General features: G+C 38.3%; 1 protein-coding gene across 5 annotated transcripts in view; it reads left to right on the top strand.

The window, feature by feature from the left end:
* DENND5B (DENN domain containing 5B) overlaps nt 1-9112 on the top strand; it is a 189035-nt gene extending 179923 nt beyond the window's left edge. For 4 of the 5 annotated variants that reach the window (XM_042946198.1, XM_042946197.1, XM_042946202.1 and 1 more), the window contains 3 exons: nt 501-627; nt 2409-2583; nt 4261-9112. In XM_042946198.1, coding sequence (XP_042802132.1) covers nt 501-627; nt 2409-2583; nt 4261-4444 — 486 coding nt within the window. In that variant the 3' untranslated portion in view covers nt 4445-9112. The remainder of the gene's footprint in view (nt 1-500; nt 628-2408; nt 2584-4260) is intronic. The other variant, XR_006204761.1, reaches the window with a different exon arrangement.
* The last annotated feature ends 9927 nt before the right edge of the window (nt 9113-19039 follow it).

Here is a 19039-nt window from a genome sequence, read left to right as displayed (position 1 = left end):
TGGGTCATGAGTTTAAGCATTGCATTGGGCTCCACAGTGGGCATGAAGTCTACTTCTACTTAAAAAAAAAATTATATATATATATATATATATATATATATATATATATATATGATTTTAAAGCCACTTTTATACATGATACATACAGTAGAGGGTATGTTTTTATTTGTAAGCTTTCTAGTAGCTACAAGAACATACTTCATAGCTACCTTCAACACCCTTTTCTCTAGTGTTTTTCTTTTTTTCTTTATTTATTTGTTTGTTTATGAATGAATGAATGAATGAATGAGTGAGAGGGTGGGGAGGGACAGAAGATCCGAAGCAGGCTCCACACTGACAGCAGAGAGCCTGATGTGGGGCTCGAACTCAAGAGCCGAGAGATCATGACCTGAGCGGAAGTCGGACATCCAGTTGAGCCACTCAGATGCTCCTTCTCTAGTATATCTCTTAAACGTAGGTGCAGCAGATTATTCTTTGGCACTGTGTGTTTTGTTCCACAGAGAGGAAGCCTCACGGTGTTGCTGTGTGGAGAAAATGGCCTGGTTGTGGCACTTGAACAAGTCTTCCACCATGGCTTCAAATCTGCCCGCATCTTTCACAAGAATGTCTTCATCTGGGACTTCATAGGTAAATTAAAACAGGTGTATGTTACTGTAAAGGCACTGAGATGTTTCTTAGAAAACTCGAAGACCCAGGAATTTAAGCAAATAAGGGTTAGTGACAAGGGAGTATGTTTTTAAAAAAAAATCTCAAATTAGCACTCTCTTTGCTTTTCATTCAGTCGACAAATATTATAGTGTCCGTAATATTCCAGACACTCACTGTTCGAGGTGCTCAAGATACACATTGAGGCGGTAGAGTATGCAGCTCCTGATCTCGGGGTTATGAGTTCAGGCCTAGATTGAGTGTGGAGCCTACTTTGAAAAAAAAAGATACACGTTGAGATATAAGTAAACAAAACAAAAATTCCTTTGGTTGGCGAACTTACATTCTGGTGGGGACAGGAACACAGATAAAACACAAAAACATAACAAGTATGCAGTTCAGCTGGTATGTTAGAAAGTGATGGTTGATCTGGGAAAAAAAATAGTAAAGTGAAAGGAAATGGAGTAAAGAGTGCTTTTTTAAGTGGGGTGATTATACGCTTTGTGGACCAAGTGATATTTGAGCAAAGACTTTAAGGAAGTGAGGAATTGAGCCATGTGAATATCTGGGAGAAGAGCACTCCAGGCTGAGAGACCTGCCAGGGCAGAGGCCCCAAGCTGGGAGTGTGCTTGGCCATTGCATGGAGTAGCAAGTGTAGTGTGACTGGGGCAGAGTGAGGGAGACAGAGTAAGAGGATACTGGGGGAGAGGGCTGTGTACTGCCAGAGCCAGGAGCTTCAGGGCCTTCTAGACCTTTGCAAGGACTTGGGTCTTTATCATGATTGAAATAGGAAGTCATCGGAAGGCTTTGAGCTAAGGAATAAATGACATAAAATAACTTCTGTTTTGTTTTAAAAGGATTACTCTAGCTTTATGTTATCCAGTATGATAACCACTACCATAGCTACGTGTGGCTATTTAAATTTATTTAATTTAAATTAGATTTAAAATTCACTTCGTTAGTCACACCTGCCTTACCTAGTAGCTATCAAATGGAACCTTGCAGATACAGAACATTTCATCCATCACAGAAAGTTCTGTTGCAGTGTACCGCTCTAGCTTGTTAAATAAGCTTTGTAATCTTTATTCCGGTATGCGGTTCTTCTAGAATTCCCAGTTTTCTTAAAAGGGTGATTAATCATTTTGTGTCTTGTAAATATAGTCTAGATGAAGTGGTTGGTTTTATCCAACTTAGAGTTTTTAGACAAGGAAAAGAAGGTTAACAGAGCTAGGCCTCCAGGAGTGATTTTTTTTTTTTCTTTTGGAATGCCCAGAATCTTACTACTCCTGTTTCTAATATATGTATACATATCTCTTCCTCAGATTTCTTGAGTCAGTTCCATTTCAAGGATTTCATTGCAAAATGTCAGCTAGCCACTGTATAACTAGAACAGAGGGCACATATCGATGGCTACCATGTATTTGCTAGCTGCTCCTAGAAGGTTCCAGTCTTGACCGGGGAGTCCATTTGTTTTTCTTTTTTGCCAGTTTCCATTGCTTGAAGGTATTCTAAAGAGAGTAAACTTTGCACCCTTCTGGAATGCAGTCTAGATTAGAAAATAAACTCCCGGAGCATATCGTTCCACCAGGAAACATGGACCTCTAGAATTCATCATGAAATCAGTGATAAAGTAATGATTTTGGTTTCCAGACTGGCTCTAATGCAAAGCACCATTAGTGTTTCCAGAATAAACTAAGTGATTAATCTTTCTGTGTATGAAGTATTAATGTGTATTGTGATATGATTCTGACTTCCTTCCCCAGAGAAAGCGGTTGCTTATTTTGAAACCACTGACCAGATTCTAGACAATGAAGACGATGTCCTTATTCAGAAATCATCCTGCAAAACCTTCTGCCACTATGTAAATGCTATTAATACTGCACCCAGGAACATTGGAAAGGACGGCAAATTCCAGATTTTAGTTTGCCTTGGAACACGGTATAAAGCCAGTTCTTGACTTTCCCTATCTTTGTTATGTTTTGAACAAAAGTCCAGGAGGGGCTGCCTCAGATCATGCCCCTTCCAAAGCTCTCCCATGGGCTCTTTCATTGCAATTTTTATTATGAAACTATGTTTATTGGGTACTTGCTGTGTATTGACACCATGCTAAGTACTCATTTAATCCTCCTGTCACTTCCCCACCACAATACATGAAGTAGCACTGTACAGATGTATAAGGTACAGCCGAGTTAACAAAGCTTCCCAGGGTCACACAGCTAGAAAGAAGCAGAGCCAAGATTCATACCCAGTCTCACTTGAGTGCCCAAGCTCTCAACCATTACACTACACTGGCTCCAAAGGTGGGTAGATAGGTAATGGGTAGTTTGGTAAGGAATTTGACACACATACATATATTTACTGTGTAGGGTTTGTGTTGTGTATCTATAGAACCATGTTGTTGGTTTTTTGTTTTTTTTTAAATTTTTTCACCATGTTATTTTAAATTTAATAACATTGTAGAATTCATATGATATAAATAATTCTTAAGTATATAAAGTCTTCTCTTTGACAGTTCCCTACCCCTTTATTTTTTGAAAATGACACATAGGAGCTTTACAATCCATTAATTTTTAAACAGCTGTCAGAATTATAAGAAATGAAACATGTAGGCCTTTAGAACAAGATTTTAAGTTATCTGTGTAATGTTGTTTTTTTTTTTTTCCTACAGACCTAGAGCCCCAACAGGAGATTTGCAGGCCTAGTTATGACTGCTTTTATCATGAAAGGCATATCGAGGGGCTCCTGGCCACTAGCTCAGTCAGAAGAGCATGTGACTCTTGGTCTCAGGGTCATGAGTTTGAGCCTGAGGTTGGGTGTAGAGATTACTACAAAAAAATAATAAACTTTAAAAAAAACAAAAGGCATATTGAGAGATGCTCAATAAGGATGTCTTAGATATTTAGTGGCAGGTAACTAATGTCAGAGGTTAATCAGGACACACTGAAGGTTGAGATGTCCTCCTGAAAGAACTGGTTTATAAAACTAAGTTCTATATTTCTTCTTAATAAAAGGGCCCAGTTTCAGCTATGCTTTTAAAATTCCTTTTAAACATGATCCTTATCTCCTTTTATCTCTTTACTTGTTCTGATTTATTAGACCAATGCCACCCCTCTTTTGGTTTGTAAAATCCACTTAATGTTTTTCTTTCCTTTTGTTCCTTGTTACATTGTATAAGTTTTTTTTTTTTTTTAATGCTAATCCTGACTATTTAATGCAGTCTTTCTTCCCAAAGGGTCAGCGTACTTTGGCATGCCTTGCCACAGATGTCTGAGTAACACCCCTGTAAAAAAAGAGATACAAAATGACTTTCTGCCTCTTTTTTTTTAAGTGTTAAATCAGAATAGAGAATCTCTTTAATGTGGGTAGGTCCTTATGGCCAATTTGCCCAAACTTATTTTCAGTCTCTTGGGTTTTCGCATTAACACTGTATCATTACTGTATCTTTTTAACCAGCAAATTTCCAAAATCTTGAATTTGTTTTCTACTCTGCTGACCTGAGAACTTGGCTGGATTTTGCTCCATCCAGTCCTACACCTTCCCATTGAAAGTTCTAACGTGTGTTGTTCTGCAGCAAGGTGGGCAGGGCTCAGGACTTCTTTCTCTTTGACTCTGTAGGGATCGCCTGCTCCCACAGTGGATCCCACTCTTAGCCGAATGTCCTGCCATTACCCGAATGTATGAGGAGAGTGCCCTCCTGCGAGACCGCATGACTGTCAACTCTCTCATCCGCATTCTGCAGACCATTCAGGACTTCACCATAGTCTTGGAAGGATCACTCATCAAAGGAGTGGATGTGTAACCCAACTGGCTAGAAGCTCTCAGTCCAGACCCCTTGCTCCTGAACCTTCCCCAACTATGGGGACTGATTTGGACTTGTCTGATAAGGTAGTGAGTCACTGCAGGGGGCAACACACCATATTCCCCAATTTGAACAATCCTCACACTACAGACAAGGCAAAATGCTGTATTGTAGTTCATTTGAACCTGGAATTTAGTATAAAATAGAGTATTTTCATGTGTTAGATGTGTGTAAATATGCTATCTTCTTTAAGAAATTATATTACTCTAATAAGATACTTTTCTTAGATTGAATATTCCTGTGACTTAACATAAGTAGCTTAACCACATTGGGAGTTGGGAGGGAAAGAGTGGTGCTAGCCAGGAAGAAGCCAGTAAACACGTAATTACAGTGCAACCCAGTCGGGCTTTTTTTTTTCCCTCCAGGTATCACAGAGGAACCCAGAATGCATTGTTATGTCGTAGCCATCCATCCTGGTGTGTCTGATCCTTTGTATTGTGAATGTAAACAGCTTTACCTACTGTATGTGATAGTCCTCACTTCTATATTTTAAGTTACACTTGATTTCATATATTTGAACTGAGTCACTTCTCCAGTCTTTTGGGAAATCTTTTTCCGTGGGCACAAGATAAAGATACAGTTCAAATATTTTAAATACTGGACCCCAGGAGCTTGGCTGAACTGGAAAGAGAACACACAAAGCCCTGAGAAGTATGTTAAATTGTAGGATTATCACTTCTTTACACTTTGGAAAGATTAGCCTAGACTAACTTCATTCTTGGCATTTTTATTCTTGTTATGTGAGGTACTTTGAGGAGATGTGAATTTCAAAGTGTTGGTCTTACAGTTATAAGAACTGCAAACGGCAGTTTGATTCTGCACTTATAATTTGGCCATCTAAGCCCTGCAGCAGTTCTTACCTCAAGGATAATCTCAAACCCTGTCTTTGTTAGGTTCCAGTCACCTCCCCCCCTTCCTGTGCCCATCCCCCTCTCAGGAAATGGAAGGAATGTCTAAGAAGGAGGAGGGCTTGGTGTAGCTTGGAATGTTTTTGTGAAAGTATTTGTTGACCATGATAATGCAAATAACAGAGGGAAAGAGAAAGAATGAACCCTTTCTGGGTGTTTCAGGGCAAGTTTTATGTTCCTTTTCTAAGAAGTGGTAATAAATGTAAAACAACTGGCCCAGAGAAGGTAAAAGCCAGTACAGCATAGACTGACAAAATGGGAGCAGAACCAGAGGCGACAGTTTTGAAAGACCAAACATTGTGAGTACCTTTCCAGTTGGGTATTTTATAAGGAAGTTAAATAAACGTGGTATTAGCTAGTTACCTTAAGACTTCGTTTATGGTAGGTCCTGTAACCAATTAGGCATTTGCACATTGTTAGCAGTGAAATTGCCCCAGCACTGCGCCGTGTTTTATTCCCAGTTGTGGCTGAGAGGCCAAGCCATGGCCTCTCAGGACCCCCGTACGATCTTGAGGGTCCTGGGCTTTAGCCAACAGTATTGTTTCTCTTCTTTCCTGAAGGAAGAAACTAATGAACAAGTGCCTCACTCCCTTATCAAGCACTGTATTCAGCCAGGCGACCAAGGCACATCCCCTTTTAATATCTAACTTAGTGTTTGAGGAGGAATGGGGAATTGAAGGCCGCATTTAGAGACCCACGAAGGGTTTAAGAACAGGTTTTTGGGTGACTTGGGTAGACTGGAGATTTGTTCGCCTGAGTCTGAAGTGTGTCTGCGTGACAACGCAGCTCTTCCAGGATCATGGAAAGTCTATTATGGGAGAGACGTCCAGAACCCATTTCACACAGGTTCTTGTGTTGCTGTGATCAGAAACCACTGAATGATCAGGGCAGGGTTTTATTCTTATTACCTTCCTCATAAGACCATGCTTCTGGCACACTCCAGGCAGCCGAAGGATGACTTAGGTGAGCAGGCTAGCATTGAGTGACCATTTTACAGATGGGAACACTTGAGGATCGGAGAGGTTAAATACTTACCCCACAGCTGGTCAGTGACAACAGAGTCTAGAACTCGTTTTTTATTACACCAAGACTGCGTGACACTGAGCTCCAAAGCATTCATATTAAGTCTTTGTACCCCTGGATCTTTATTCATACACCCAAGCAAGTAGGATACAAATATTACTATCCATTTATAATAAGCATTTATAAGGATTAACATTCTTTTTAACAAATGGTTCTAAAGTGGTTGAGAATTACATGTTATAAAAACTGGGAGCAAAATTGGATTTGGGGCCTATGAATAAAACCATTACATTAAAAGTAATACCCAAAAATAAATTATACCTAAAGTTTTATCCCACTCTGTGTGATAGGACCATAACAATGGGAATGACCACTTTCACAAGAAATAGTCACACCAGAACTGACACATCTTCTAGAGTGCTGGGCCCTTTTAATTGGTCACATCAGGAGCCCATATACTTATTCCAGTGATACAGCCAGGACTCCAAACGTGTGGGGACCTCCTTCTGAGCCATCTGAATGGCCTACAGCCCATTCTTTTGAGTATTGCCAGTGATGTTAAGTCTTGACCTTTCAGAAGAAATTTAATATTCAGAAACAACAAAAAGTCCTTAGGATCCAAATTGATTAATAAAAAGGATGCTTAAGCAGAGTTTGAGGCCGCAAAGAAATTATTCTAAAGAAATAAGACTTCTCTCTTATGTGGCTTATAACTGTCCCTAAGCTAATACCAGAATATTTTGAGCAGGACAGTAGCAGAACCTTTAGAATGAATGTACATAACCGACTTTTGGAAGGACCGTACCTATTTAGAGGTATCCTTTTTGCTATATTAATTTTTAAAATCATATTGCTTTATATAATGACACCTCAAAGTTAAAGTAAGTAAAAATCAACTTTGTAATTTTTTTTTCTTCAGAATAAGTTAAAAGTAATGCCTGGAACCATAGTTAGTATTTTCACATAATAATAGCTTAAGAGGAAATTCTTTTAAAACTAAATTGCCAAAAATATTACCTCTTGAAACATCTAATTTCCAAGTGTTTTCCAAATGTCCTGAAACTCCTAATGTCAGCCTTTCTGACAGCGGCATTACACTTGTTGGTATTACGTGTGAGGCCCTACAAGCGGTGCCCTGGTTGGGGCTCACCAATGCCATAAAAACGACTGAGGCTCAGTGTGGAGTAGCATAAAGTGCCATTCCAGTTGGGGTAAAATCGGCCTTAGAGAGAACAAAAGCAAGGCTTCCCAAGGCCCCCTCTCCCTCCCCTTTCCCACTGGGAGCAAGAATCTGATATAAGAAACCTAAATCTTGCAAAAGTCTGCAGTTGCCCTCTAAAATTTATTCTAAATGTTGCAGACATTTTTGAATCTTTGTGACCCTGTGATATTTATTTTAACATGCCTTTTTAAAAAATCATTTTAATTAGCTTCTGTCACACTACATGAATGATGAATGATACAGGGGAAATACTGAATTGCTTGTATCTCCTTTTTTTGGAATAAAGCACTGTTGTATGTAAACGTAAGTGAAAGAGAGGTAGAAACTATACGTAACAGTTTGTGTGTAGTATATGTTGATGCCTCTAAGATATTTTGAAACAGGAGGCAACAGATGTGGACCTCAGATCCCCAGGGAAATATTTATTTGACAGCATTGAAAGTGTAGCTCTTACTCGAAATATCTTCTTTCTGCTAAGAATTATGATTTTCCAGTAGATTTTCATTTTGAGTATTGTATTTTCTCTGTGAGGTTTACAGAAGCTATCCTTTTCAACGTGTTGAAGGGACAATCTGAACCTTAGCTATTTATATTTCAGTATTAACATACCTTCATTGAGAATGGAGTCCTGGGCTCCTCTCTACTTTTATAAAATGAATCCTGTTTCCAAGTCATCAGTTTCTTTTGAAGTCCCTGTTTCTTTCCTAAGCATTTGTTACATTACCATTTAGCTTTAAAAAGAGACAGAAACGAATAATAAACTTCTAGGTCCTTTATTCCTATTAAAATACATTTACAAATCTCTTGGATTTCCAACCTGTTTTGAAGAGGGTACTGATGATGAGAGGAATCCAAGAAGAAATGCATTGTCCCAGATCTTCCTGGAGCTGATCATCCTCTCAAGGACAGAATAAAGATTAGCTCCAGAAATGTATCACATTGAGCAGTTGACACGAGAGGGACAAAAATATATATCAAAAAATTTCTCCTCATCTAAAGGAATCCAGGGCATCCTTGGGTTATGTGGGAGGGAATCATGCTTGATCCAGTTTCCTGAATGAATTCGTGTGTGGCTCCAGTCTGTTCCAAACCTTGTTCACAGTAGAGAGGTATGGTAAGGAGTTCCTGTTGTCAATCAGCTGAGGGTGTTAAACATAGAAAAATCCTTCTATGTTACACTTGAGCCGTGTGTAAATGTAGTCTGTGTATCTTTTTTTAAAAAATGAACATTTCTGCATTTAAATTATATTGTGTTTCTTTGTATTGTAAACAATGCATCAGAACTGGATTTTTTTTTTCTCATCTGAACATAATAGAAAATTTAAAGAGTATTGTGATATCAAGCACTTTAACATACATATCAGAGAAACTGACGTGGGTTTTTCAGGTTTTGGAGTACATTTAAATATGACTTTTCATGCTTTGTTCTTTACAAATAAAACTGTGGGGTTGATACTTTGTTTTGCTTTGTTATTACAGAATCTTAATACTGAGTGGCAAGTGATTTCAGAAAGTAGAGGGATAAACCAAAACCATTAAGTAAGTAGTAAAAATACTCCTGCTGGGCAACTGGTTATCCAGAAGAGGTTTAAAAAACAATTTTTTTTAAGGTTCAAGAAAACCATACAGAAAAATCCGTTCTTGGCCTAAAAGCCTAAGCGAAAAAGGAGAAACAAAATCTTTAGAGGAAAATACAGAATGCATTTATGAACTTAGGAAAGGGAAGTATTCTTAAGACACTCAAAAATAGCAGAAGGCAAGGTTTCATTGACTACCCATTGTAAGCATTACTTAAGTCATTGCTTTAAGATACGGGCATACAGCATTTTATTTATTTTTTAAATTATTTTTTTGCATATAGCATTTTTAAAAATTTTAATGTTTATTTTTGAGAGTGAGAGACAGAGAATGATTGGGGGAGGGGCAGAGAGAGGGAGACACAGAATCTGAAGCAGGCTCCAGGCTCCAAGCCATCAGCACAGAGCCCAATGCGGGCTCAAACTCATGAACCTTGAGATCATGACCTGAGCTGAAGTTGGACACTTAACTGACTGAGCCACACAGGCGCCCATGCATATAGCATTTTAAACATACATACACATCAAATTCCTGCTGTTACGGGATTTATATTCTCTTTTTTTTTTTTTTTTTTTTGGAATTTGTTTTCTAATGAAGGAGTTAAATAGTGAACAGGAGAAGTAATACACATTATACTTAGATAACAGTAACAAGCAAGGAAGAGAGACTGAAAGTATGATTGGGCCATTTGGAGAAGGACTACAATTATAAATGGGTTAGCTAGAGAAGGCCTCACTGCAAATGGAGATGCCCTTAACTGGCATTAGAAAACGTGTAGGAGAAAACAAGGCTGCAGGATCAACATCAAGAGCTTACTTTTGGGGTGCCTATGCAGCTCAGACAGTGAAGTGTCTGACTTCGGCTCAGGTCACAATCTCATGGTTCATGAGTTTAAGCCCAGCATCAGGCTGTCTGCTGTCAGTGCAGAACCTGCTTCAGATCCTCTGTCCTCCTCTCTCTCTGCCCCTTCCTTCCCTGTTACTGCACTCTCTCTCTCAAAAATAAATAAACACTGAAAAAAAAATTACTTTTGAACCTAAGTTTGGAATGCCTATTAGACATCCAAGTAGAGAAGCTTAGTAGGCACGTGCATGAATAGATTAGGAGTTCAGGGGAGAACAAGGATATATTTGTCAGGATCTAATCAAGAGACAGAAACCATAAGCTATTTGAAGAGGGATGGTTTTTTTTTTTTTGTTTTTTTTTTTAAGTAAAATCCATGCCCAACATGGGGCTTGAACTCATGACCCCAAGATCAAGAGTTGAATGCTGTACCAACTGAGCCAGCCCGTCACCCTGAAGAGGGGGGGTTGAATGTAAAAAACTATGTATGAGAGTTCTCTAGAGAAAAAGAACCAAGAAGTCATGTGTTTGTGTGTGTGTGTGTGTGTGTGTGTGTATACATATATATATGTATGTCTACACACACACACACACACACATTTATTTTAAGGAATTGGCTAATGCAATTTTAGAGACTTGATAAATCCAAAATCTACAGGGTAGGCTGGTAGGCTGGAGAGCCAGAGAAGCGTTGTAGTTCAAGTCCAAAGGCAATCTGCTGACAGAATTCTTTCTTGCTCAGAGAAGGTCACTCTGTGTTCTGTTCAGGCCTTCAACTGATTTGATGAAGCCTACCCACATTATGGAGGATAATCTGCATTACTTGAAGGCTACCAATGTAAATATTAATCTTGTCCAAAGCACATTTTCACAGAAATATTCAGAATGTTTGATTAAATGTTTGATTAATTAACCATCATAAACTGTAACAAGAAATGAAAATAATAGAGGATTTATTTACTAAGCAACAAAAAGAACTCTTAATACAAGAATAGCAAAAATAAATAAACAATAGCATCTATAGGAAGCAGCCACTAACCATAGGCTTAAAATGCCCTTTCCCTCAGGCTGACAGCCAGATTTTGTTAGAAAAGGTAACACCAAGATCCACTAGGTGTCAAAGATGCACCAGTGGCACTTGGGAATGTCAGTTGATGCACCAGTGGCACTTGGGAATCTGCCCTCAGGTACCAAGGAAGCATCCATGGGGAGATGCCATATCCCAGAAGCTGCTGGGAAGCCACTGAAGGTGGCGCCAGGGAAGCCATCCATGGACAGGTGCTATACCAGTAAAACTCAGTGCAGAGCACCCAAGGGAATGCCACACGAGGTGAGCTGCTGAGTAGGAGGTGAGCCAGGAGCTTCCCACTCCAGAAGCTTGCAGAGGGGAGCACAGCAGAAACAGGAAGTGAAACTCCCTCCTCCAGTGCATCTCCAGTGCCATTTTTTTTTTTTTTTTTTTTTTTTTAATGTTCATTTGAGAGAGAGTGAGTGAACAGGGGAGGGGCAGAGAGAGAGGGAGACACACAATCTAAAGTGGACTCCAGGCTCTGGGCTGTCAGCACAGAGCCCAACACAGGTCGAGCTCACAAATCGCGAGATCATGACCTGCACTAGAGTCTGACACTGAACCGACTGAGTCACCCAGGCGGCCTCTCTCCAGTGCATTCTACTGACAAAGGTTAACATTGTGCCAGCTGGCAAAGGAAAAATGTTTACAGAAGGGTCTAGCTTCATTGTCACAGAACAGGCAATAAAGGGTAGATTTGGAGCTGAGAGGCAATAACTGATAACTGCCCCAGGTCCTTATATTCAGTTGTGGAGGAAACAAAGGAGGGGAGTAGGAAAATGCAGGAGGAAAAGAGACAATAGAGCAACGTCTCCAAACTTTATGGTGCAATGATTTAGAGCAGAAATTGTCTGCCATGTCCATTTTAACTTGGTCCACATGTATCTGTATGATTTACATCACTACCCTTTAAAATATTGACTTTAATTTAAAATATGTGTGTGTATATATATATTAAAAATATATAATACATATTTTATATAGATTATATGTATATTATATATATATAATATATATAATATATATATATATTATATATATATATAACTTCAGTTAAAAAGGGTAGGAGGCTTTTGCAGTTTAAAGGAAAGAAGACCACGGGTAGCAATGAAGGTGATGGAAAGTGTTGGGTACTTGGTGTATTTTGAAACTAAAGGCAGAGAATTTCCTGATGGATTGTGGGGGATGAGCGAAAGAAAAGTCTAGAATAACTCTAAGCATTTTGGCCTGAACAACTGGAAGGATGAAGCTAGAAATTCTGTTAAGTAAGGATGTGGGGAGAACGGGCTTTGGGGAAAGATCAGAAGTTCAAGTTTGGACATGTTAAATTTCAAAAATTGATTAGATATCCATGGAAATGATGAACAGGAAATTGAATGTCTGAGTCTGGATTTTGTGAGCAGTTGGACTTCAGATACAAGTTTGGGAGTTGCCAACATACATAGATGGAATTTAATGTCTTAAAACTGGATGAGAATATAAAGGGAGTGAGTTATTAAATCATCTCCCAAAACATTCACTTTAATTCCATGATAGGCATATGGCATGATTTATCATGTGACATTTAGGTTTACCTCCCAAGTTTTCACTATTCTGTAAAATGCTATGATATAAAACATGTACATAGCTCCCAGTGTTTCACTATTCTGAATACCATAATGAACAAAATTCCTTGCTTTGTGAGAAACTACCATTTTTGTAGGTCAAAGGCAAATGTTAACAACTGTATATGATTCAACCTAATATTTGTGATGATAATTCTTTTGGTTCTTTATCTTGACATGTTATAATTTGATTAAAATAGATACTGTAACCTAGATGGAGCAATTAATCTCTGGGCTGCAAAGCCTAAAAATAAATCACTCTAGTTAGAGCTAGCATGTGGGGCCAGATGTTTCCTAAAACTCCCATAACATAATCCTGAGGTCTGTCATTTACCTACCCATACCTTGTGTTCTTAAACGACCTCAAAACTTCTGGATTTCTCACTGACATCCTATTCAAAAACAGCAGAGCCTCCAAATACATGAAATACAAACTGATGGAATCAATGAGAAAGAGACAAAGTCTCAAGTATAGTAGGAAAAGCACTTTTCTCAATTATTGAAAGTGCGTATCGATAGGAAATCAGTAGAGACATAGAGGACTTGGATAATACCATCAACCAACTTGACCAAATTGATATTTATAGAATATTTTCACGAATGGCAAGATACAAATTCTTTCCAACAACACAAAGAACATTTACCAAGATTGACAATCTTTGGGGCCACAAAATAAGTATCAATAAATTTAAAAAGATACAAGTCATGTAAAGTATGTTCTCTAGCCACACGGGTCAAAAAATGAATCAAAGTGAAAGCAAAAAGAGCATCTAAAGCAGCTCTTAAAGACAAATTGCTAGCACTGAACACCTACCCTACAAAAAGGTTTTCTATGCTACATATGTAACATGTTACTAAGTTCCATCTAACATATATGAGTTTAGAAACAAAAAAAATTAAAAACTAACAAACGAGACAGAAAGTAAAGATTAGAGCAAAATCAATAAAACAGAAAAAGAAAAATCAATGAAACCAGAAGGTAATTTTTTTTTTTTTTTTTTTTTTTTTTTGAGAGAGAGAGAGGACGCAAGTGAGGGGTAGAGAGAGAATCTCAGGAGGGGCAGAGGGAGGCAGAGGGGTCGGGGGCAGAGAGAGAAGCAGGGCTCATCCAAAGCAGGGCATGACCTGAGCCAAAGTCAGATGCTTAACCACTGAGTTACCCAGGCACCCCAGAAGGTAATTCTTTGAGAAATCAATAAAATTGTTAAACCTACAGCCAGATTGTTTAGAGAAAAAAGAAGAAAGACACAAATTGCCAATATCAAGAATGACAGAGTTGACATAAAAATAGATTCTACACATACTGAAAGGATAATAAGGAAGGACAATGGATAAAGAAGATGTGGCATGTATCTACAATGGAATACTACTTAGCCATCAAAAAGAATGAAATCTTGCCATTTGCAACAACATCAATGTAGCTACAGTGAATTATGCTTAGCGAAATAAGTCAGAGAAAGTCAAATACCATATGATTTCACTCATATGGAATTTAAGAAACAAAACAGATGAACATATGGGAAAAGGAAAAAAAGGGACGGAAACCATAAGAGACCCTTAACCATAGAGAACAAACTGAGGGTTGATGGAGGGAGGTGGGGGGGGTGGGGGATGGGCTAGATGGGTGATGGGTATTGAGGAGCGTGCTTGTTATGAGCACTGGGTTTTATATGTAAATGATGAATCACTGAATTCTATTCCTGAAACCAGTATTACATTACATGTTAACTAACTAGAATTTAAATAAAAATTTGGGAAAAAAAAGAAACAACTATTAAATTAATAACAAGGAAGAGAGAAAAGAAAGAAAGAAAGAAAGAAAGAAAGAAAGAAAGAAAGAAAGAAAGAAAGAAAGAAAGAAAGAAAAAAAAAAGTAAAGGGGAATAATATGAACAACTTTTTAAAAAAGTTTTATTTTGAAAAAGAAAGTTCAGAAGGTTGCAGGACACAAAGTTAAATGTACAAAAATCGGTTGTACTTCTATATGCAATAGCATTATAAACCTGAAATACTTAGGAATAAATTTGACCAAAAAATGTGCAGGATCTGCTCACTGAAAACTACTTAGGGAAATTAAAGAGGCCCTAAATAGATACAGGAGTGCTGATGCATAAGGCACATGTACCCCAGTGTTTATAGCAGCACTTTCAACAATAGCTAAATTATGGAAAGAGCCTAAATGTCCCTCAACTGATGAATGGATAAAGATGTGGATTACATATACAATGGAATACCAGTTGGCAATGAGAAAGAATGAAATCTGGCCATTTGCAGCAACATGGATGGAACTGGAGGGTATTCTGCTAAGTGAAATAAGTCAGGCAGAGAAAGACAAATACCATGTTTTCACCCATATGTGGATCCTGAGAAACTTAAGACCATGGGGGAGGACGAGGGGGGAAAAAGTTACAGAGAGGGAAGGAGGTAAACTATAAGAGACTCTTAAGGACTGTGAACAAACTGAGGGTTGGTGGAGGGGTGGGGGAGAGGGGAAAGTGGGTGATGGGCATTAAGGAGGGCACCTGTTGGGATGAGCACTGGGTGTTGCACAGAAACCAATTTGACAATAAATTATATTTAATAAAAAATAAAAATAAAATAAAGAGGCCCTAAATACATGGAGAGATATGGTGTGTGCATAGAATAGTCAATATTATTTAGAAGTCAATTTAGGGGCGCCTGGGTGGCTCAGTCGGTTAAGCGGCCGACTTCAGCTCAGGTCATGATCTCGCGGTCCGTGAGTTCGAGCCCCGCGTCAGGCTCTGTGCTGACAGCTTGGAGCCTGGAGCCTGTTTCGGATTCTGTGTCTCCCTCTCTCTGACCCTCCCCCTGTTCATGCTCTGTCTCTCCCTGTCTCAGAAATAAATAAAAAAAAAAAGTTTAAAAAAATTTAAAAAAAGTCAATTATCCCCAAATTGACCTATAGAGTCAAAGCAATCCCATCCCAAATCCTAATAATCTTTTTTGTAGAAATTAACAAACCAATTCTAAAATTTATAATGAAAACAAAGGACCCAGAAGAGTCTAAATAACTTTGAGAAAAAGAGACAAACTTGGAAGACTTCTACTAACCTATTTCAGCACTTATAATAAAGCTACAGTAATTTAGTGTGAGAAAAATTGAGGTAAATCTAGACAAATAGATCAATTAAACAGAATAGAAATGGTGGTAATAGACCCAGACATATATGGTCAATGCTTCAAAGAAATTTCAAGAGCAATTAAGTGGCAAAAAGAATAGCCTTTGCAGTGACTGTTCACATGCAAAAGAAATGAAGTTTCAATCCATGCCTTATACCATACATAAAAATTAACTCAAAATGCATCATAGATACAAATGTAAATCCTAAAATTGTTAAACTTAAAAAGAAAACAAAGGTAAATGGCTTTGGATGAGGCAAAGATTTCTTAGACATACCAACAAAAGATACGGTCCATAAAAGAAAAAGCTGATAAACTGGACTTAATAAAAATTAAGAATGCATGTTTTTTTTTCTAGTTTGAGATATTTATTGATCAGTGTAAACTCCAACACAGTACATCAACATGATTTTGAGCATTTACAGGGGAAATGGTTCCTGGTTAAGTAGAAAATTATACGAATGACTTCCAGAAAACCTTCATTCTAAGCAGCTTTATAGTCAAACATTTCATTTAGAAGTCTGAGTCCTCTTTCTTCAGTTTGCTATAATCTATAATTACCGAGTAATTATAGATTACTCATTGATCATTGCATTGATCATTAGGACACACTTTATTCTGGATTCTGGGTTACTCTCTTCATCCCAATGGATATCTGGATTGAACAATGCCAGACACGAGACATACACTGCTGCTCCAGTACCTCCAGCTCCAATAAATATGAAAAGAGAAATCAAGCTTGAAGGCTTCTTGGCCTAACCAAGGATCTAAGGGAGCAGATCTTGTGGCAAAGGCCTCTGGTCTGAAAGGAGAGGACACTAAAGCCAGGCCCTAACTAAGTAGTCTCTGCCCAAAGGTACACTCTTTGAAAGATACTATTTGGAGAATGCAAAGTTAAGCCACAGACTGGGAGAAAATATTAGCAAATCACAAATCTGATAAAGAATTTGTACTCTGAGTGTGTGTCTGTGTGTGTGTACGTGCATATATACATACTTATATGTATGTATATATACATACGTACACCTTCAAAATGTAATAAGATAAACAGCCCAACAACAAAAAGGAGCAAATAACTTGAATGGCCACTTTCACAAAGAAGATATATGGATATCAAAGAGCCCACAAAAATGGCTCACCACCATTAGTTATTTCAGAAATGCAAATTAAGGGACTCCTGGGTAGCTCAGGTGGGTAAGCATCTGACTCTTGATCTCATCTCAGGTCTTGATCTTAGGGTAATGAGTTCAAGCCCCACATTGGGCTCCATGCATGAAGCCAAGAAGGAAGGAAGGAAGGAAAGAAAGAAAGAAAGATTAAAACTAAAATGAGATCCTACTACACACCTCGAAGAATGGCTAAATTTGAAAGGACTGATTACAGCAAATGTTGGTGAAGATATACAAAGCAACTAGAAATCTCATATATGGCTACTAGGAATATAAAATGGGACCACCACTTTGGAAAACAGCTTAGCAGTTTCTTAAGTCTGACATACACCTATCATATGATCAAGCCATTCTATTCCTAGGTAATTAATTACCAAAGAGAAGTAAAAGCATGTATCTAGACAAATACTTGTACATGAATGTTCATCACAGTTTTATTTGTAATAGTCAAAAACTGGTATCAACCCAGCTGTTACCAACAGATGAGTGGATAAACAATTTGTGGTATATCCACACAACGGAATACTACTAGTAATAAAAAGAAACAAACTACTGATACACGCAACAACATGGATGAATCTCAAAATAATTATTCTGAGTTAAAAAGGGCAAAAATGAATACATACTATAGGATTACACTTGCATAAGATTAAACAAAAAATGTAAAGAATCTGCAGTGACAGAAGACAAATGGGTTGTTGCTTGGAGACAGGGTCCACTGAGTAGATGGGATGATAAAGAGGCACAAGGAAACTTTGGAAGGACAGACATATTCATCATCTGGATTGTGGTGATAGTTTCACAGGCATATACATGTGTCAAAACTTACCAAAATTGCACACTTTCAGTATATGAAATTTGTTGACTGTCAATGATAGCTCAATAAAGTTTTTAAAAATCTATTTGAAAAGGTGAGAATATGTACATCGTAACTAAAACGGAAAAAAAAAAAACAGGAGGGGGGAGCCCAATAACGATGTGCCCATCATTCCTTCTACCTCATTGAATGGGCTTCTTAGTACATCACTTGGTTACCCACAAGCACTTTGGACATCTTAAGACGTTGTACACTCTGTGCCAAACATTGGAAGCAGGTTGGGTAAATCTGGACGAACCCAACAAGTGCCTAGAAGAAACACACATGACTGCAGTCACATGACACACTCCTTCAAAGAAGGCCAACTGGCATTTTAGCTTCTAGGTTTCCACAAGGCATATTCTTACGATTCTTTTTTTTTTTTTTTTAATTTTTTTTAACGTTTATTTATTTTTGAGACAGAGAGAGACAGAGCATGAACGGGGAAGGGTCAGAGAGAGGGAGACACAGAATCCGAAACAGGCTCCAGGCTCTGAGCTGTCAGCACAGAGCCCGACGCGGGGCTCGAACTCACGGACCGCGAGATCATGACCTGAGCCGAAGCTGGTCGCCCAACCGACTGAGCCACCCAGGCGCCCCTTATTACGATTCTTTTAAGGCCCCTCCTCAAATCCTTGCCTGGCCGTGTCCATCAAACCTGAAGTATTTTATCACAATCCCCAACCACCACTGAAAAACCCTCCTTAGACCAGTCTTCCAACCCCAGTAAAAATCCAGACTTTGCCCTTTTGCCCTCTGACACGCTGCTAAGGCTACTCAAAGTAATACTCTTCCTCACTGTGCAAGCAATAAATGGACTGTTTTACTGACAATTCAGGAAAATATGATCATTCATATTTTCTCTTCTGAATTATTATAGTAATCTTTGCCCATTTCTTCATTTTGAATGTATATTTTGGTTTTGATTTGCAGTTTGAAAACTTTAAATCTTTTCTTTGCACTACTTCATGTAAATATTTTCTCGCTTTCCTCTTATTTACTTTTGTTTAAAGTCATCATAAAAACAAAAAACTTTTGGTGCTGTACAGCCTGGGTTCAAATCTCTCCTGCTACTAGCTGAGGACCCTTATGTATCAGGTAACTCTCTGTGAACCCAGATTC

This window comes from Panthera leo, chromosome B4 (assembly GCF_018350215.1).
Source record: "Panthera leo isolate Ple1 chromosome B4, P.leo_Ple1_pat1.1, whole genome shotgun sequence".
Classification (NCBI taxonomy): Eukaryota; Metazoa; Chordata; class Mammalia; order Carnivora; family Felidae; genus Panthera; species Panthera leo.
This window is presented reverse-complemented; position numbering and strand designations above follow the sequence as displayed.